We start from the raw sequence: 22,301 nt of genomic DNA on the forward strand, positions 1-22,301 counted from the left end.
TGTAAATATGAGATCTAGTATATATCATATTATGAAATGAGAAGCATAAGAGCAGCATGCATATCCTGCACACATTGTAAATAATAATAGTAAATATGATACATATACTATGATTCAGTTTAATAAAAAACAATTTTTCCACAACATAAAAGACGTCTCCATTGTAGAGAAGTGAACTTTGCCCCATTGTCCCTCTCTCAAACACTTTGGCCATGTATCAGTCATACTGAACATTCGCAGCATACAGGTTTGGTAACCAATATGACGAGAGAAAACTATTGAAGCAGGAGACCATAACCCATGATATGTTGTGGCCTCCCAAGTAACCACCACCAAGTTTGGTGAAGATCCGTCCATGCTTTCTTGATTTATTTTGTACACACACACACACACACACACACACACACACACACACACACACACACACACACACACACACACACACACACACACACACACACACACACACACACACACACACACACACACACACACACACACACACACACACACACACACACACACACAGGGGTAATGTAACGTTTGCAATAACTATAAATGGAACTGGTATTTCGGAGCTATCACAATTAGGACATAAGGCGCACAATTTAATTGTTTTGCTGAAAGCACTGAACTTGAATCATCAAATGAAATCATAGTATCTGAAAGGAATCAGTAATAACAGTAAACAAGTGACAGTAGGGGGGACGGCCGTTTTAAAGGTATTTAAGGATCAAAATTCATTTGGATTATTTAGTTTTATCAAAACTGCAATCTCATACAGACATATAATCACAATACAGAAAGATCCAGGAGAAACCTTTTGCAGAACTAAGTTGTTTCTGGGTCACAAAATTTGGGAGACAAACTTTAACAGAGATACATGTTGATGCAAAGGAAAGGCTCGATTTTGTTGAGTGGAAGGAAAGATTAGTATCTGAAGACACAGAATGAATAAGAATATCACAGCTTATCACAAAACACGCTGCCGTTCGTGAAAACTCAGAGTAGGTAGCCTCAGAGTTGAATGGAACTCAAGGTACACTTCCAAGGCAACGGTCTGTTGCGCTGTCAGAATGTGACTCTTGTTCTTAAGCACTTGCTGTTCACTTCTGTGGTGTTTCCTAGTCACAGACCAAAAAGACTCATTCATCCACAGGATTACAGGTATCACTCGAACAAATGTTTCATTTCTTTAGTATGAAGCGTTAAGATTCCAAACCCTAATCAGTTAATGTAATATACTTCAGGATTTCCGGGTGGGATTGGCTGCATAGATGGGATTCATATTTCTATCGAGGCTCCATCAGTAAAGTATCAATGTGCAGGTAGGTCTAAATATTAGTATCTACTCATAGTAGTCTACTTCACAGTATAGCTACTGCAGCTAATTACTGTTTCTGCATTGGATGTAGCCCAACTTATCAGCAACGTGTAAACAAAGTGGCCTGTGCATGACTCAAAAACCTTTCGTGAGTCTACACTGAGGACTAGATTTAACCCGTGGTGATTTTATACGTAGCTAAATCTTACATCCTACAGCTATATCCTGTTATGTCGTTCTATGTTTTGTTTCAGAAGCCCGTTTCTCACCAGGTTGCCCTGGCTCCCCAGCACCTGATACGGACCTTGTTGACCCGGGCGACGTAAATGGCAAATGGACTGTTTTTATATTGTGCGTTCTAGTCACATAGACCACTTAAAGCGCTTTACATGAAAGACACATTCACACATTCATACATCGCTTGCCCAAGGTCACAACGGCATGTGTACTGGCGGAAGCTGGGATCCTTTGGGTTGGTGGACGAATGACTCTACGTCCTGAGCCACATCCGCCCGAGCCAATATGGCCCTTGTAATCAAGGTTACAAAGAGTTATCTCTGTTTGACTTCTTAAATCAGCAAAGCTTTAACTTAGTGCTCATCATTCGCCTCATTCAGCTGGTAAATACACGTCTCAAAAGAAAAAAATAATATGATGGAACTGACAACAGACACATAACATGAGAACAAAAATGCATCCCTACGCACGACAGCCGCGAAAGGACCTTTCCTAAGGATCTATACTGGACATGTCATGTATATATATATATATATATATATATATATATTGATGGTTGATAAAGTGTTCTTTTGCGGCTGCAACAGTTTTACGTGTTCATATTCTGAGTCCACTGTGGAGATGTAGGAGGCTGGATACATTTTTTCTGCAGTTGCCATTCCAACATTCCAACGTTATCTGTGTTCCATTGATGAGGGCTTTTTATCTCCTCCACTCTGGGTTAATTGAACTCAGAGTTGCGTAAACTTATTGCTATCAACTGTTCTGAAACTGAAAAATCTGAGTTTGACAGCTCAGAGTTAGTCAACCAAGAGGTCGGGTTCGAACTCAGAGTTCCTTAACCCAGGTTTCTGAAACAGGCCTGTGGAGGACATTTAAACCGTGCCAACAAATCTTTCTCCTGTCTATTCATTATCACTGTTTCTTACTGCCATCTCATCTCTGGTAATGGAAATGGAATATTTGGCAGAGGAGGTCTTTGAAGTCTTTATGATTCTCTTTAAAAAATGGATTTTCCAAATTCGCTAGTGAGTAGAAGGTTCGGAGTCAATCCAGTGTTAACAAATGTGAGGTAAACAGCAGCACTGTATGATTGTGTGTGAATGGGTGAATAGGACTTGTCCCGTAAAACTAGAAAAGCGCTATATAAATATAGTCCATTTACCATCCTTGTAAAATGTTGTCATTTATACAAAACAATAAGAATGTCACGAGTTTGACTTCTTGTTTTGTTTTTCTTACCAGCACTGCAGCTTTTTGCTTATTGTACTGTTTATTTGCATTATTTTTACTATAAAATAGGTATCTGTTTGAGATATGATAGAAACACACTTCTGGACATCAAAGATTCAAAGATCATTCATGCTAAACCAGAGTTTCTTCAATGGGATCCCCAGCTCACACAGGAAGTAATGTATACTCTAGTGTTTACCGAGGCGTTATTTGCTTGCCAATGTTCAATCTTTTGATAGTAAGCTGTGTGGGCTACGAACGAGGATCTCCTTTCAGAGGACAATGAGAGACTTTAACATCATCTGCTTTACAGAGATTTGATTTTCAGATGACATACCCTGCCCAAGCTTCTCCACGTTTCAGGCGAACTCTCTTGAAAAAGCAAGAGAGAGGGTGAATGCTTCGTGATCAGTACTGCTTGTTTTGATCTTAGGAACATTCAATTCCAAGTCATTCTGCTCCTTGAGACCTGGACTCTCTCACTCTACTGTGTCAACCATTCTGGATGCCTGGGGATTTTACATGCCACCACCAGCTGAGACAGACCAGGGGCTGGTTGCACCAACTGGTCTTTACTAAAGCTGGTCTTACCTGCAACGTCTTTGCTTAGACCATCTTTAGAAAGGACTTAACATGAGTTGCACCAACCAGACGAGTGGTAACTGTGCCCAGCCTTAGCACTTCTATGGCACATGGAAGAGCTAGGGAGGGAGAGAGAGACTAGTTTTACAAGGACTAAAAACACAGAGCTATGATCCACCATTACTTTAGAATGCAGAGTGAGGAGGCGGGGCTAAGACACGCCTACCCACTCTTTTGCGCCCCCTCTCTCTCCAGCGCACACGCACACACACACACACACACACACACACACAAGATAAGTTATCTACTACCAGCACACATGCTTTTGCGACAGAAAGGAGGCTGAGGCAGCTCTGTCTGAGGACGTGGAGGGGCAGGAGGGTGAGGGACGAGTCTGAATGCTAAACCATACAAAATTTGAGTGATTTTTAAACATATAGCCCCACTTTTTGCATTATCACAGACAAATGTCATGGAATGCCACTGATCTTTTTTTTCTATTTGCAACAGGTTCTCTTGTGGTCACTGCACTGAAGCTACACCAGTGCTAAGCCTATTAACCACACAGAAACTCTTTGCACTAAAATGTTAAGATTTGGACCTGAATCAATCAGCAGGTGAGGCTGGGAAACGTCACATCCAGCACCTGGACAATCAGCACTGGCGCCCCCCAGGGGTGTGTGCAGCCCCCCCCCCCCCCCCTGTATGAAAGTAAATATGTTGCAAAATGCAAGCGCTTGTAGACTGGATTTGTGAGCCTGTAGAAAACAATGTGAGAACTTGTAGAATAAATTTGAACCTGTATGTCGAAATTTTCACTCAGAAAAAATTAATTAATTAATAATTATTAATGTTAATAATCTAACATTCTATTTTTTAACAGCCACAACTCACTCATTACAACCACTCGAATCTGCCACTGCAGAGACTTTCAGTTATAGGACTTCTGCTATGGGGAGATAGGGGTCCAGCTTCATGCGATCTTACAAGTGGCTGTGAATGAGTGCTTACTTTTAAAACCATATTCGCCGCGGTAGATATGATACCCCCCACCCACCCCCCTGCTCTCTGACATCTCAGCTACAAGTGCAGATCAGTTTTGCAACACGCTGACTGCAAGAAATGTTGCAAAAGTCAAGGCGCAGATTCAAGGGGTTGTAATCAGTGAGTTGTGGCTGTTAAAAAATAATAATGGGTTAATGTTAGATTACAAGTTTGCAGCTGCCATTGTATTAATGTAAATATCAATCTACACATTTGTGAATATTTTTTTTGTGACTTCAAATTCAGAACACAGATGTGAATTTTTTCTGTGACTGAAAATTTCAACATACAGGTTCACAAATCCAGTCTACAAGCGCTTGCATTTTGCAACATATTTACCTTCATACCCCCTGCTCTTCTCCCTCTACACCAACAACTGCACCTCAGGAGACCTGTCTGTCAAACTCCTGAAGTGCGCAGACGACACACCGGTCACCGGCCTCATCCTGGACGGTGACGAGTCTGCGTACAGACGGGAGGTTGAACAGCTGGTCAGAACAACCTGGAGCTGAACCCGCTCAAAACTGTGGAGAAGACAGTGGACTTCAGGAGAAGACCCCCAACACTGCCCCCCCTCACCAAACTCAACAGCCCTGTGTACGCTGTGTAAACCTACAGGTTTCTGGGAACCACAATCTCCCAGGACCTGAAGTGGACATCCAACACAGACACCATCGTCAAAAAGGCCCAGCAGAGGACGTACTTCCTTCAACCTGCTGATCCAGTTCTACTCTGCAGTCATCCAGTCTGTTCTGTTCATCTGCTCATCTATCACTGTCTGGTTTACATCGGCCACAAATCAGGACAGGAGGAGACTACAACGGACCGTCAGGACTGCAGAGAGAATCGTCAGTGCCAACCTGCCCTCCGTGCAGACGCATCACACCCTGGATACAACCTGTTGATGTATATACATATTCTTTATATAAACCTTTTTTTCTATATTATGTTAGAATATAAGTGTATATAATAACTAAATGTTATCGTCATGTTCTTGTCCTTGTCTTTTTCTGTGTAAGTAGTCTGAGAGCTCAGGAAACTGGAGTCTAATTCCTTGTGTGTTTACACATGCTTGGCCAATCAAGCTGATTCTGACCCTGATCAACAACATGAATAAATACCCAGATTCATTGTTTTTGCCAAAGGGAACAAGGTCGACTCTCTAAAATGCAGCTTCAGAGGGTCATCAGTTTTCCTCTCCGGATGTTGAAGACCCCTCCCTCCTCTGGTAGAGGGTTCATACAAACAGCTCACGACAACTGAACACTGACACTGACTTATAGTCTGTCTATGTCACTTCAACAATCATGTTTGCAAACACAAACCATGTATGTATATATTCAAATATATGTATATTTTTATACTGTCATCTGCACTCTCTACTCCCACATGTGCAATACTCCGAGTGCCATCATTTAGCTAAGTCAATGTCATTGTATTATACTGTCTTTGTCTCATAGGTCACGTTGCTATTCTTATCAACAGTATATACTTCCATTTTAAGTAGTGCAGTTTGTTCTCTTTCAATTATTGTCCGTCGTGAGAGTGAACCTGTGAATTGCTATTAGTGTCATGACTCCATTCTGCTCCCGCCCGCCTACAGGCAGAGACTGAAGCAAGCGGCACCTACTGTGAGCAACCTTCTCCTGCTCGGACCAGTTGGATGTCGGTTTCCAAGATTGCATCGACTGGGAGATATTGAGAGGTAGATGTGATGTCATTTAGTACACAGAGGCAGTCACAGGGTTTCTACAAAAATATGTAGAAGATGTTGTTCCAACTGAAACAGTCTGGGTTAAACAACCAGGAAGTGTAAGAGCTGCTCTCACTGCTCGAGATACAGAGACAAAGAGTTGTGATCACAGCTGAGTGGAGATGACACAGGCAGATATATGTATATATCTGCCTGTCGTGGGACTACACACAAACTTGGACTTTGTTAAAGAGACTCAACTGTGCAGATGATGACGCTGCCTCCCGCTCATCCTTCCTGGACGAGAGAACCCCGACCACCACCCACACCTTTAATGCCATAATGATGCAGAGGCCAACTTGCGCACGTCCTTCATGTATGTCACATTAATGTTCCAGTGCCATCCTGAAATGAATGACGTCCTATTGTGCTCACTCTGTGGGCACATGCTTTGAGAGGCGACTGCACCCTCAACAATATGTTTACAGACAAAACAGGTGGACAGAAGATACCATGAGCATAACACCGCCCACATGAAGAAGTCATCCCTCCATCATCTAGATCCTGTAAGGGTCATGGGAGACAACCCCTCATGACATATGGCGAGAGGCGGGGTCACCCTGGACAAGTCAGCCACAGACAGAGACAGTCAACCATTCACGCTCACTTTCACACCTGTGGTCAAGTTAGTGTCTCCAGGTAACTCAACATATGCATGTGTCTGGACTGTGAGAGGAAACCCACGCAGACACGCGGAGAACACGCAAACTCCACACAGAAAGGCCCTGGTTGCTGTGATGCGACAGTGCTGACCACCGCACCATCCCGCAGCCTTATGAAGAGGTCAGTCATTCCATGCTTTGTTTGGGGCATTTTCAGCCTTAATCTTTAGGACAGAGACAAACAATGGGGCGAGAGAGAGTGGGGGGTGGCACGCAGCAAAGAGCCACAGGTTGGAACCAAACCTGCAGTGAGGCATCAGCTCTACCAGGGGAGATACCGGCCTCCCAGACAAGAATCCTTCAACACCATGGTTCCTTATTAGTCTTTGTTTCACCGATATGAGCTCCCCTTCAGCCAGGACACACGGGCACAACGGACTACACATTCGCATTTGACACTAACCATTATTATTCATTGCAGCAATGTTGAGGAGCCGGAACCCAGGAATTTTACCCTTTAACAAGTGTAATAAGATACAATTTTTTTTTTTTTTAAATTAAAAGACCTGGATGTATTTCTTAACTATTTGATTCATTAACATCAGATCTGAATGGTATCTGTCAGTACATTACAGGAGCAGACTGAATGAAACGGACGATTGAGTCTGAGGCTCACTAATGTTAGTGAAACACCTCGGAATTTAGGAAATGTCAACTTTAGCTCAAACTGTAGCTGCTTTGCTCAAAGCTCACTGTCACAGTGTGTCATCAATATGGACACGTTGAGTGATACTTTAACAATATACAGTTACTGTGCCACTATGCATTTCTACTGCATTTACCAATGGACAAATGACGACGTCTGACTTTACACATCAGTTTGTTCCGGACCCTCCTAATGAAAGACAAGTGAACAACCACTGAAGCACAAACCTTTGTAGTAGAACAGACTTCTGTCAGCGAGGACGAACCAGCGCTTGTTCCACTGCTTCACTCCACTGCTCGCCTGTCGGGACACACATCAACAACACACTCTTTAATCATCATCATCGTCCTGTTTCTAATCACTGGAAATGGAGATGGATTCTAAGCTGTGAAGTGCTTGTGATCAGATCACCAGAGGCCCAGGTTTATCTGTCCATGTGCTTTGACTGCTTGTGAACACGAGTAAAGTCCTTCAGAAATACTGTCAATTTATTTAATTGATGTGTTAAGTGTTGACTGTATAGCCACAGCCTGATACATGCTTATTTAAAAAGTATGAAACAAAAAATTGTAATATGAACATTTTCCATTATTGGTTCTATTTTTCCACATTAGCATTGGCTGTAAGCTCACAAATCAAAATTAAAAAAAGTTAATCAGTATCTATTTTAATCTTTACTATTTCTCTTTCTTTAAATTGTATTTGGTAGAGCAAGACAAATCAGACAGGACACATTTACACATTAGGTGAGAAACATATAGGCTGAGCTGCAACGAGCGGCCACACAAACACAAAGAGAAAAAGATAAAATAAATAAAAATGAATGGAATTGCAGCAACGGGAGAGATGGGAGCGTAGACAGCAACGGGAACGTCGGGAGCGTAGACAGCGACGGGAGAGATGGGAGCGACAGGAGCGTCGGGAGCGACGTGTGAGCCATTGGCTAAAGGGGTTTATTTTGTGTTTTTCTTACTTTTTCTTATTTTGTAACTAGTCCGTCTTAACAATTCCAATCCCAAATGTCTCTTCCTATCCCAGGTTGATGGTTACATGAACTGTTATTAATGCATCTACCTGTTATTTGACCAACTCATTTACTGCCTTCAAAACACTCCTAATAAAGATGGCATTTTTGATATTCTCATGAACCTGCAGCTGTGAGTTTTCTTTGAAGACATCACAGAGCTCCCCTTGATCTGATGATGAATTAAGAGGTGGCGCAGTCGCTTTCACCCGGGGACGCTACGATCAAATATAACTATGATGTAATGGTAATAAATGTAAGTAAACATGAGTAATTAAGTCAGCTTAGTGCCCAATTCTTTCGTATGTCTTGTCTTGTTTTTTTTTCCAATTGTGACTTTGTGAAGGAGCGAGCTCTCCTCAGTCGGCCTCAGACCCGGGGTTTCCCCCTCTCCCTTTGGAACAGCCCCCGGACCCACTGGCTGGGAGCCTGTTCAGGTGGGAGAAGATCTGTTTGAAAGTTTTTTGTTAACATTTTTGCCTTTTTTCTTGTTGTTTTGACTTTGACTTCACCCAACCAGGAAGCACTGACAGAAAGAAAAAACATGAAAAAAAGAGTCTGAGAAAAGAATAAAGATTTGAGCGACTGGAGAGCGAGAGAGAGAGAAGAGAAATGTTGCTGTATAATACGTGAGATTTGTTGGTGTTTTTAGCACAGAGTGTAAGAATATGTATATAAACAAATAAAATGAATCAATTAGGGTAAAAGACAAATACAGTAGTAACAAGATGGAATGATTAAACAAACAAACAGTAATAATAGTAATAATAAGACGTAAATCAATTTTGAAACATGTTGAGATGGTGATATGAACGGTTGGGAGGAAAGAAGTCGGCACATGAATAAATAAATAATAGTAGAAATAATAATAGATAAAGAGTTGTAAATGCACATGACAGTAGCTGAGCCAGTAAGAATAATAATAAAACTAAATAATAATCATATTAGTAATGCTAATCATATTTGTGAATTCATTAACAAAAGAGAAAATAATAATAACAATGATTAAATACCTAGAAAAATATATACTGTATGTCTACGTACAGTTTATACATTCAATAAACAATACTCATTACACTTGACATCAGAGTTGATGGGTTTGAAGTGATCTCTCTCTAACTGTCTGGCATCCATCAAATTGTTCTTTTACGTGACTGTATTGTTGTTTTGTTTATGGAGTAAAGTCTTGACTTCATCATCTTTATTCCTGTGCGTTGAGAGAAGCTGTGTTACCTGTTTGTACAGCCATCCCTGTTTGGTGACCTCTGCTTTGGGATTCCTGCGCATGGAGTTGGAACGCTTCCCAAATGTAGCTGCTTTCCTGGGAGCACGAGACGTCTGCAAGTCAGCAGAGGGATGAAGATATATATGAAATAACATTCATTGAATACCAAGCAATTTCTACTACAATTGTAAGGTTTGTTGTAATCATAACAGATGAACAAGTATATGACACCATGTGTGTTGTGTGTGTGTGTGTGTGCGTGTGCGCTCTCACCCGTGTATAAGGCTGGCCTTCTGGAGACAGGTCTGACACCATATTGGCACTTTTGGAGTGAGTGATCTTTACAGCATTCACCTTTCCATTCATATCCAAATCACATTTCCTAGACAGAAGAGCAGAAGCGTCACATTAGTTCACTGAGTACTGTCACATTATAACTACATGGTGCAAAACGTCTGCCCAGACACCCTAGACTTGTCTGCCAAAGAAAAGACCAATGGAGGCTCAGTGACCGGAAGTGAAAGGGAGGGAGATCATGTAGAACAACATAAACGTGTGTGATTTGGTTTATTGATTTTCCTCTTTCCTAAAGTAGAGAACCAATAAATGACAAAGGACAGAGCTCTCGTGTGACTGAGACAAGACAACAAAAGAGAACACAACATGGACACTTTGAGTAATGTATGAACTACATACTTTTGTACTTGAGTAGTTTTCTCAACTGGGAATATTATCTTATACTTGAGGAGAGATTTTCAGTACTTCACCCACCACTGCTGAGGACTTCACCACAGTGGTGAGAGCCACAGGTCGGAAGTCGTCGACTGTAACTGACTGACTGACTGATTGTGTGTTCATTCCCCCAATTTTGTGAAATAAAAAAGTAGCAGAGCATCACCATTTGAAGAAAGTCTGTAATGTCTGTTTACTGTAGGGAAACTGAACAAGACAAAGCTAAACATACATATACAGTCGAGATATTACATTTACAGTAATATCTATACAGAATACTGCTGCTGACTGACTTACTGCAGATAGGAGTGCATTGGTGTAGGCTCCTCCAGCTGGATCGGGCTCACTGCTGGTCCAGCTGGTCCACTGGGGTCATGTTGACTGAAAGCCATAAATCAGAGATCAACACAAGATGGACATCTTCATACATATCATTTGAGTTTATTACAACTTGGGTTTTGAGTTTATGTTCCATATGTCATTACTATCAAAGGAATTATGAACTTGTTTTGTGCCTTGTCACCAGACACTTAGTACATAGCTTTTGACTTTAAATAGAGGAATCTCTGTCAATATGTCTGTCCGCCTGCATTTTCACTTTCTCTGCAACCACTCATGAGATCTACTTCTGCAGAAGACAGGAAGTACAGCTGTGATGCACATGGCCTGCAGGTCGGGCCAGTTACCGTCATCTCATGGGCGGCAGCGTTCTGACTATATTATCAATTACAGAAAATGTCAACAGGCAAAATGTAAATCATCATCATTCTGCTGCTAGAGGATCTACATGTGTCGCACATGGTGACGAAGCTGCAATTTGATTTGTAGGTCGACTTCTGTCAGTTCACTCTCGGATGTATACTGTTCTCTAAACCATATTCTATATCATATATATCAAATATTTTAGGTGAGACATAACTATAGATATGATTTGGCAATGTAGGGAAATGAACTTGTACTGACCACACTGCACTCATCTGATACAGCGACATAATTAAGGGTTATGTAACTCAAAGTGGCCCAGTTAATAGGCTAGTGTATTACGAGCAACATTATATCAATACAAAGTTATGAAATGACTAAATACCCCTGAAGAATAAATGACAGTCATGGGAAAGTAAAAGAGTTAACAGAGGGTTCGCTTCAGGTTGGGTTCAGGTTGTAGATTTTTGGAGATGGGCAGTCTCCATTAGTATTAAAGTCTCATAATACTCAGTTAGGTACAGTCAACTGCGAAGCATGTTTTGAATGAGAAAGCTTCAAACATCACTTTTCTTATTTGACATGACAAAAAAGGCAGAACTACTTCAGAATAATAGTATCTCTCGAAAACAAAAAGTAAAAAGAACATTTTCAAATTATCTGAATGTCACGTCTGTAAATAATAATCAAAATAACTTGTGTAACAGAACCAAAAAAATAGGATGGTTAAATGTGGACTATTAAATATTAGGTCACTCCCACCTAAATCTTTGTTCGTCAATGATTTGATCTAACCCATCACATTGATTTATTCTATATGACTGAAACCTGGCTACAGCCAGAAGAATGTGAGTTTAATAATCAAGTCTCGACATATAACATTTACTAGATATTGTATCTTAGTTTTATCTGAGTTAGTGCTTAGTCATTGTAGTATCTTATTTCATATAGATGTTGCCCAGGACAGCCTTAGTTCTGCTTTTATTCACTAATGATGTTGCCCTCTTGAAACCCTCTTCAGTCAGACCATTGTTTTAGTAATGATCAATTATTACTATACCCAGGTTCTCTTACAGCGGGTGTCTATAATTCCATTGTTATTTACTCCACTGCCATGCGTCGGTACAGTGCAGGAAGTTCTAAAAACTTTACTCCCACACAAATTGACGGCCTGTATATGTCAGAGAAATGATCTAGGTCCTAAATTCTGTTCTGTCTGTCTGTTACTGTCTTTTCCCCTCAGTGCTGCGCTGCAACACAAAACCAAATGATGCTTGGTTGAGTCAGAGAATCAGAGGTGAGAGAACAAGGACTGGAAGAAGGAAGTAACAACACACATTCATGTCGAATGTTTGGATTGGAATTGATTCCGAATTTGCCCTTTGAGATGTCACATGTCATGTTCTTATGGACTCAATGAAAGAAAGTGAACGAACTGAAATACGAAAACACAGAGACAGACTTTCTCTCACCCCCAGCACACAGCTGTTAGAAAATGAATGCAATAACGTAATGATAAACCATCAGCATTGAAGCACTTTGTCTTTGTAGCTACATAAAAAATTTAAAGCATAACAGGCTTGTTGAGATGAGAAAATAAGGGAGTCCTAATGGAAAGAGGTGTTGGATCTAAGACAAAGAGGGAGACAGTTCCAGTCGAATGGAGCGTCGTGTTGGAATGACCAACCTACCTTAAAATCCTGGGGACAAATTAAAAGGGGTGTCGCATATGAAGATTTACTTTGAGGAGAATTATAGTTGACACGTTTGAAGATGAATTGAGTCCAGTGAAGTTGCTTTCTTGTTTTAGGCTGTAACTATTTCAGCGATTCACACAGTAAAACTATGGCGAGTTCTTTATGGACAACTCACACCTACACAAATAAATATTAAATATTGAGGAGCTTAAGATTAGTTTCAGAGGTTTTCTGAATCTCAGCATTATCAGTAATATGTAGGATTAACTGAGAAATGATTTTTCTGATTTGAAATGTCAATCAATTGATCAATGATAAAGTAAACTCAGACCACCGTGTTGTTTTTAGAATATTATAATGTGTGGCCAGAGGAGAGTTGATGGGTCAATCCAAAGCCTAAGACTTTTGAACTAATAATCCTTTTCAAGAAGTGAACCAACATCAAAAAGAGTTCTATTGAACTTTAAAAGAGTCAAACCGATCAGTTTAATTTAAAGTGTAGATATTTTCCTGCAGCTTTCACCCACATTCACCGTTTTCCTCTAGATTGGAATTTTAGCCAGATCAGTTGATAACAGAGCAAAGTCCACCAGCTGAGGAAGGCTGTGAGATATGGCTGAAAGCTCTGGAAAAGGCTAGTAATTCTACTTATACTCAATTGCAATGAATTTGAAATAGCAGTCAGTTGTTCACACTCCATGCGAGTATTGTAGTGGATGGACTGAACCTTGGCTTATATCTACTACTAATACACATAATCTGAATGAAGAAGAAAACAACAGAGGAACGATTACCACCGATATATACACAAAATCAAACTAACATCCAAAGATTCCTGCTTGTGATCAGCACTGCACCACTCACCACACACACTGTGTATTCATCGTACTGTACATCACTCTACATAAAGCCTGCACATTACTCATACATATAATAATAACATAAGCTTCCCTATGTTTTTCACTGGTACTGCATTGCAGTCATTTCTGACCTCCAAGCTCCTGCTGTCCAGTCCTCCATCAGCCTCCCCTCCTCCCCTCCATCCCTTGTCCTGGCCCCGTGTGTCATTTCCTCCCTGCTCTTGCCACCTACCTCACTCTCCTGTGCACACGGAACTTCAGCATCCTTCCCCGGATCAGTCATGTATCGACAGTGCAGCAGATGTGATGGGTGAACAGACAGGGGGAGAGCAGCTGGGCGGATGGAGGAGAGGAGTGTGATACAGACCGCTGTCCTTGTCTCTCTGCTACAGACTGCATGCTTCTCTCTCTCTCTCTGCTCGTTTCCCCTCTCACCCCGCTTGATTCCCCACGTCTCTCTCTCTCTCACACACACACGCACACGCAGCTCGACGGGCTGAGAACTGCAACACTCCGCATAGTCAGTTCCCTCATTGTGGCTGACATACACTTTATATCTATCTTTATCTAATTTTCTGGGCATATCTCCTTCTCCGTCTCTCTCTGTGTCTCTCTCTCTCATCTGTTTCCCTAGATCTCTAATCCGTCTCTCGAGCTGCGTTTCCACCAATGAACTTTCCCCAGGAACTAGGAACCCTTGCTGGACGTCCAATAACGTCTGTGCTTGGAGGGCAGTGCTTCACAACAGTACATGATAAAACACAGGTACAGATTGCTCTTAAAATATTGATTTGATTGATGAAGTGATGTATGTACATTGCTGTTGAATCTACTGCCATGTGATCAAAGGGAAAACATGAAACATGGATTAAGCAAAAATGTTTAATGATACAAAGTTGTGGGTTTAATGCAATAAAGATTATACACGTGAGGTTAAATTGAAGATCATTTTAAGGACTTTTAAGCTCAAGGTAAAACAAATAACAGTTTAAAAAGAAAGACATGTTCTACAGAGCAGGAACTCCAACTGAGGAGGAAAGGAGAGACTGAATTAGCTTCATCCAAGGCTAAGCTGAAAATACTACAGGTCTCAAATGGCATTGATTCCTATTTGGAATCTGTCAATGTCTTTAACTTTTTGGCAAAGGAAAACATGTGGACCAACCTGTACAACCAGGAGTTCAATGAAAGGGCTGAGGCAGAGATGGAAATGTCCAAAGAGGACATCAAGTTTCTGGAAACAGTGGAGCGCTCAGCAACTTCAGGATAGCAGGTATTGTTTGAAATTGCCTTTCAAGAAAAGGGAAGTCTCTCTGCACAACAACTTCTCAGTGGCCAGGAAAGAGGTCCTTAGCAACAAATACAAGTATGCAGGGTACACAGACACACGGATAATCAGTCAGTAAGAGCTATGCAAAGAAAGCACCTCAGCAAAAAACACTAAATATGTGGAAAATGGATACATCACCCGCTGTCCACACTCCAAGGAAAGGATCCCTTTGAGTCAGTGAAGGTGGTTATGGAACTGCAACATACATCCCAATGTTAAATCAGGAAAGTCCCAACCAGGCCTCCTTTTTGCTTGCTAAAGGCAGAGCGACACCACTGAAGACGTAACATTTCAGAGAAGATACATATATTTAGCATAAATAAATAAAGTCTATGGAGTCAAGTTTACATTTAAGCAACAGCTCACAACAGGCTGTGGTATATTCTCATTATACCACAGTCAAGGGGCGTTGCTCTGGCAACCCCCTTAACTAGCAATTTAAGTTTGCAGGCGTTTGGGCGTGGGCCATTCAACCTCACCGTGTGCTTTGAGCTCTTGTAAGTGTCCTCAGCTTCACTCCGTCGCTACCATGTCTACTTATGTCTACTTATGTCATTACTTCCTCAGCCGCGGAGGGATACGGACCTGTCCAAATTGATTCAACGTCATAGCCGTGGTATATGCTCAATATGCCATGGCTATGAACCAATCAGATTGCTTGATTTGAGCTACCTCTTTTATTTATACATATATATGTATATAGTGTATTTTTTTCATTATGTGCCAGAAGCCTACTTGTTTCCAGTTGCAATTTATTCCAAGTGATCATTTGAAACATACTTTCCCTCTTATGTTCTTCCCATTATCCTGGTTCTTCAATCGTCAAAATGATCAAAATGTAGCCTTTCCATTCTCAACACACAAATAGGAAATAGCTGATGTATGATCCCTCATGGGCCAACAGTCACATGTATATGTCAAGGCAAGATACACTGACCATAACTGACCTTGTATTTGTTTCTTCTCATTTCACTCCTTGGGGAAAAGGGGAAATCTGTAGTGTTAGTCCTGAGGGCATTTGGATGAATTCAATTATCACCATGTTATTATAAATGTAAAATCTGAGAAACTGAACACTGCTGTGAACCAATTTTTTTTTACTTTATTGTTATAATAGCCTATATTTAACAGACTTTACTTTTTTCAAATAGTTGCCAGTGATGAGTGCAGTATTTATTTCCTGTAATGTATCTCCTCACTGAACTGCATGAAGTGGTTTGAAGGTGAAGAAAGCAGGACGAGCATTAAGAATATATCTTCATAGTGAAGCACAGACATTATGGTTAACTGTACCATACATGATGTTACTAACATGTGTTGGTGTCAGTCATGTAAGTTTACTACGTAGTAATGTGACACTGTTCATGTTGCTAAAGCAGAGAGGAGAGGAGAAAAGCAGTTAATGTGTGATGAGGTCAATAAGACTGAATTGTTCATTCATAATAATGGGAAATATTGAAGTGTGTGCATCATTTTTCAAATAAAAGATCTAGTGTCACTGCTCATGCTGTGACTCTGATTTATTGACCTTTTGTCATGTTTGTGTGTATATAGGTGTGGCGGGGGCGCGGAGTTTACATTACATTCATTTAGCAGACACTTTTGTCACAAAGCAACTTGCAATAAGTTCATTCAACCATGAAGATATTACCCAAAAAGTGCAAGAAGTACATAAACATTAATCAAACATGACGTCAATGATTCAAGGAGTAAGGTGCAGTCTGAACAGGTGAGTTTTCAGTCTGCGGCAGAAACATTGAAGGGTTTCTTCTGTCCTGATGTCAATGGGGAGCATGTTCCACCATTGAGGAACCAGGACAGAAAACAGACACGATTCAGATGAGCGGTGGCTCTGCCCCTCGCAGTGAGGGAGGAGCCTGAGCCATATCAACACGGTAAGCGAGTACCAGTGCCTTGAATCGGATTCGAGTCACCACCAGGAGCCAGTGTAGGGTACTGAGGAGCAGTGTAGTGTGGGAGAACTTTGGTAGGTTGAAGACCAACTGGGGTGCTGCATTCTGGGTGAGCTGCAGAGGTCGGCAGACCAGCTAGGAGGGAGTTGTATAGTCCAGGCCTTGAACAGAGCCTTAAAGGAACAGCACTAGACTGCTTTAAGTCTTACTTATGAGATAGATTTCTGTTTGTTAATGTTACTAACAAATCTTCCATTCATAGAAAAGTTAGTCATGGAGTTCCACAAGGTTCTGTGCCCGGACCGATAATTTTCACCTTATATATGCTTCCCCTAGGTGAAATTATCAGAAAGCACCACATACATTTCCATTGCTACGCAGAAGATACCAAGCTGTATTCATCTATAAAGCCAGATGAAACTAACCAGGTAGACAAACTTTAGGACGGTCTTAAAGACAAAGGCCTCGATTACTTTTTTTACTTCTAAATTCAGACAAACCCAAGGTCATTGTACTAATCACCTCAGAGAAACATTATCTGATCATATAGTTATCCAGGATGGTATAACCCTGGCCTCCAGCTCTACTGTGAGCAACCTTGGAGTTATCTTTGACCAGGACATGTCCTTTGACTCACACATAAAACAAGTCTCTAGGACAGCCTTCTTTCACCTGCACAATATCAAGAACATTAGAAACTTCCTATCTCAAAAGGATGCTGAAAAACTAGTTCATGCATTTGTCACTTCTAGACTGGACTACTGTAATTCATTAATGTTAGGATGTTCCCCAATAAGTCTGTGAAAAGCCTCCTCCCGCCATCTTTTGACTTCCAGGAGACGTGACAACAGCATGCGCAAGTGGTGGACCAGTGAACAAGCTATTCTTATCTGGTTGTTGGTCAAGTGTTCTCAATCGCAAACATACCTCCCTAGACTGCTGGGGGAATTCCCATCATGCATCTCTCTCTCTCTCTCTCTCTCTCTCTCTCTCTCTCTCTCTCTCTCTCTGCCCACATGTATTTACATCACATGTATACATTCATGAATATTATTAGCATTTCTTATATGTCATCATATTTGATTCTTTTGCATTTTGGATATATGTCACAGAATCCCTGGGGACAAATGTTATCCATCCATAAGGTGGATCTTTCCCCACATTCACTGTCAAGCATCATGTCCCCCCCTCTGTCATGGATATGCTGATATGACAAAGGGTAAGGAGTGGAGTTCATGGGAACAGGCCTCTGCTCCTGTGCTCTAGTGATACAGACGGAAGAGCTAAGGAGCTGAAAGTACAGCAGCTTGTCTGACTATGCAATAAACACTGATAGCACGCAGGACGTTGAACTCCTTCAAACACAGTTTGTATCAACTGGCTAATTATCCACCAGGCTTTCAGATGCACAATGTTTAACATTTCCTTGATAAACATTTTGAGCAAGTTTGAATTTTATGGTTTTTTTCAATTTGACCTTTTAAATCACAAAATATTTACACTCACTGACAACAGTTATATAAAACACTTTCCATCATCCCGTTAAACAAGGCTGGGATCATGGCCATGCTGACTGTAATTTTCAATAGTCAAAACAATCCTCCACTAACCTTGACTAAAGTGCTTTTGTTGCCTTAACCTATCCCCAGTTATGTTTCCCTCAAAACAAATGAGTTGTATGTCAAGATAATTCCAGGGGGACTGGATTGAGAAGAGACGGAGGGAGCTGATGAAAAGAATCAGAATATTGTGTTTTGTTTGCACTGACAACTGACTGGGCCTCTGCTTCACTAACAAAACATCCCATTTAAATCAATACATCAATTCAGAAAACTCTTCAAACTGGAAAATCAGCATGAGGAGCCACGGTTATTGTGGGTTTGACACAGGCAGCATCAGCCTCACGTGGGCTGCAGTGCAGGTGGTTTGGCTGCTGCACTGACACCTCATGCTACCAGAATTAGAATAGTCTCCCACCCTCGCAGCTACAACAGATGCCTCTCTCAAAAATGACCTGCAGGCCTCACTGTCTGTCTGTCTGTCTGTCTGTCTGTCTATCTCACACACACACACACACACACACACACACACACACACACACACACACACACACACACACACACACACACACACACACACACACACACACACACACACACACACACACACACACACACACACACACACACACACACACTGGGACTGACCTACACCAGCCACCATGCATCATTTTCTCATAGACTTCTATAGAAACAACCAGTATCGCCCTCTGCTGGGTTAACATTCACTAGTCAAACTGATCACTTATACACACATGCATGGTCATCTAGCGCGCGTGTGTTGTCTATGGATTTCATTTGGTGATGCCGATGGTCAGTGTATTTGTATGAGAGCGAGAGAGAGAGAATGGGACAAATACTCTATATGGTGTATATACAGTAGTCTACAGCATATACAACACACCCACAGGGAATGCATCGTCACACTGATGCTTTTTATTATTCATGCAGCAGGATGCAGCAGGCAAGGTTTTCCTCCCCGGAGAAGAAAAAAAATATTCAACACAGTGGAAATGACCACCAAAGTGGCAAGAAGCCAGATACCATAAAATTGAAAAATCAAGTAAAGCAAAACGTTTTATTGAGGCCAAAGTGCATTTTGAAAATATGATACTGATACAAAGTATCAGTTTCTGTAACTTAGGCATTCCAAAGGCCAACCCCTCAAAAGCTCTTCTGAATGAGGCATTCTGTCAGAACAAGCTAGTCAAGCTGAAAATAGACAGGAATTAGCGATATCTCTCCGAAACCTGATCTCAAAACATTGCTCTGTCCCATAAATGATCTGATGTTACCCGTTGGAATTCATGTTGTATGTCGGGTTATTGTCTAGGGAAGCTCGGTTGACTACCAGCCATTGAATCCATTCCACAAAAGGTACAAAACAAAAGTCAACACATCAAAGAAGGTTAGCGATTAAAGGTTGGAGACTCGACTTAGCTTTTTTTCTTTACTTCCACCACAGTCAGGGGTTCCCAGAGCTGTTCCAGCAGGTCCACGGAATAGTTGAAGATGCAAGTGTCAATCTTCACAACCCACTCTTAAGTCCAGCGAGGTCCCTTTATGGCCGGGTGTTGGATGTCCATCAAAGTTCGGTTTACTATGATTTGTCTGTTTAGTTAGCGTTTACTCTTTATTTGTTTATTTGCCTTTTTCGCTCACAGGTGTTGCCTGATTTATCATCTCCCTTCCCCCTCCTTCTTACCCTTCATTTCCTGTCCAGGTAGAAAGTTACCTCCTGCATAACTTCCTTCCTGCTACAACACATTATCACACACATCTTCAGATGTGTGTGGAAATTACTCCTACAGTCTTTTCTTCCCAATTGTAAAGAGGCAGCAGCAGAAAAAAGAAGCAAAATAACCTGATTCAAGATCTGAAGTTTGTGACAGAATATTGTTTCACAAGTACTCGGTGCCATTATAGACGCACAGGTAATTTCTGTTTGATAAGTTTGGCAAAATATTTGTGTTCAAAATATGTTATTGTTCTTGGGCTTGGGACAGGGATTATTAAGTTATTGTTTAAGCGACTCCCAATTTTAGTCTTGGTTGTATCTGTATTTACTGTTTTTGTGGGAATGGGGGACTGGTTCTGATCTGAGAGTTAAAGGGATAGTTCAGTAATTTTGAAGTGCGGTTGTATGAGTTACTTATGCATACTTAATATGTTACCTTATGGAAATGGTGATCAGTGATGTCATTTCACGGAGTTTGGAGGAGAAGAAAAATGCCTTTTTTTGCCACATTTTTAAATTAAGGAAAAGAAAAATAAAGGACGCATTTCACTGCATCAGTTTGCCGCCAGACAGCCGTTTAAGATGGTTTCAAGCGTACTTCTGCCATGTATTGCTGCGCCAATTCGCCGCGGTATGTCTGAGTGGAACAGCTGATTTGCGGAGTGATACGCTACTTCTCTGCACCGGCGCGAGTTGGTGAAGTAATACATGGCTGAAGGACGCTTGAAAAAAGAGTGCAAACTTAAGCGTTCGTCTGGTGGCAAATCTGAAGCAGTGAAGAAAATACATCCTTTAAAAATGTTGACGAAAAAGAGGTTTACTGGTGGTCCCCTCTTCAACAGTGGGATTCTGACTTTCACTACTTCCACTTCTCCTCCAAACTCCGTAAAATGACATCGCTAATCACCATCTCCATAAGGTAACATATTAACTATGCATACTATGCATAACTCATACAACCCCACTTCAAAATCAATGATTTTAACATTTTGGGTGTGGCTCCTCCCCTGTTTAAAGCCAAGATGTCACCCTCAATAAGTGATGCAAATACAGTATGTTGCGACTTTCAATCCAACAATGGTAAATGGACTGGCGGAGGCAAGGATCGAACCGCCAACCCTCAGGTTAGTGGACAAACTACTCCACCTCCTGAGCCACAGCTGCCCCAATGACAATGTGCTGTGGAAATTTTGATGGCAGGGCTAAGGTGCAGTGAAGTCGTGCGTCATATTTCATCACAGCTTATATAATATGCTTGCAGGAGCGAGAGAGAATCATTGGATCAAACCAGTGGCATCAGTTGAGGAGTGGAACAGGATCCCACAAGCATTATATAGTGTAGGTGTCGAAAGTGTTGTGATGGACATGTGATATTAGTGGTGTCAAATCATCAGTATACCCCTAATGCAATGGGTTCATAAAAACAAGAGATGGGCTGAACATAAAGACATTTGATGACATGAAATGAACTCAAAGTAAGAGTAAACCAGCCCCCTGCCTACTGAAACTCCCAGAGCATCTACAGGTCCCTTTGTGTCTGAGGGAGTGGGTGCAAGACGCTGTGATTATGGCTGTTTTTGTTTCTCAGCATTAGTCAAAGGGGGCTCTTAGTTAAATACAGATGTGTAGTGATGTTTCATGGATCATAAGACAGAGGAGGTTTAGAGGACTGGATGAAGTACATGACCAGAGGGCTGCCGCTCATCCTCCACCGGACTCACACTTTGTCTCCCTCACATGTCCACACAAGTCTCCGACCATCCACACACACACACATCCACACACACACACGTTTGTTCTACTGCACCTGAAGTTATTAAGACAAAATGCATGACCTGCATTATGTCGTCGCTTGTTTTTATGAACCCTGTCTGTCTTTGCTGCTTGTCTGTCTTGTATGATCGTCTGTCTTCATGCTGTTGCTCGTTCACTGGTTAGCCGAAGACAATTTTGCACTTCCCACAATTCTTGCCCCTCAGCCCATTTCCCTAACCTTAAGCTAACTTTAACCCTCCCCACAGTGACACAAGCCCCCCCCCC

General features: G+C 41.5%; 1 protein-coding gene and 1 long non-coding RNA gene across 19 annotated transcripts in view; one reads left to right on the forward strand and one right to left on the reverse strand.

The window, feature by feature from the left end:
* Positions 1 to 17,582, reverse strand: part of plekha6 (pleckstrin homology domain containing, family A member 6) — a 57,238-nt gene extending 39,656 nt beyond the window's left edge. For 10 of the 15 annotated variants that reach the window (XM_047332469.1, XM_047332468.1, XM_047332464.1 and 7 more), the window contains exons 1-5: positions 13,954 to 17,581; positions 10,760 to 10,843; positions 10,004 to 10,112; positions 9,739 to 9,843; positions 7,709 to 7,781 (exon numbers count right to left, since the gene is read on the reverse strand). In XM_047332469.1, coding sequence (XP_047188425.1) covers positions 7,709 to 7,781; positions 9,739 to 9,843; positions 10,004 to 10,112; positions 10,760 to 10,843; positions 13,954 to 13,985 — 403 coding nt within the window. In that variant the 5' untranslated portion in view covers positions 13,986 to 17,581. Of the gene's footprint in view, positions 1 to 7,708; positions 7,782 to 9,738; positions 9,844 to 10,003; positions 10,113 to 10,759; positions 10,844 to 13,953 lie in introns of all 15 variants that reach the window. The other 5 variants (XM_047332465.1, XM_047332461.1, XM_047332457.1 and 2 more) reach the window with 4 other exon arrangements.
* Positions 3,589 to 8,619, forward strand: LOC118309069. Of its 4 annotated transcripts, none has more exons than XR_004793396.2 (3): positions 3,602 to 3,757; positions 3,887 to 5,748; positions 6,024 to 8,619. It is a non-coding gene; the product is annotated as an uncharacterized LOC118309069 (long non-coding RNA). The 4 variants fall into 4 exon arrangements; XR_007030826.1 differs by having other exon boundaries at positions 3,606 to 3,757; positions 3,887 to 5,326; XR_007030825.1 differs by having other exon boundaries at positions 3,607 to 3,757; positions 3,887 to 5,326; positions 5,566 to 8,619.
* Positions 17,583 to 22,301: the final 4,719 nt, after the last annotated feature.

Source organism: Scophthalmus maximus, chromosome 6 (genome assembly GCF_022379125.1).
Source record: "Scophthalmus maximus strain ysfricsl-2021 chromosome 6, ASM2237912v1, whole genome shotgun sequence".
NCBI classification, from domain to species: domain Eukaryota; kingdom Metazoa; phylum Chordata; class Actinopteri; order Pleuronectiformes; family Scophthalmidae; genus Scophthalmus; species Scophthalmus maximus.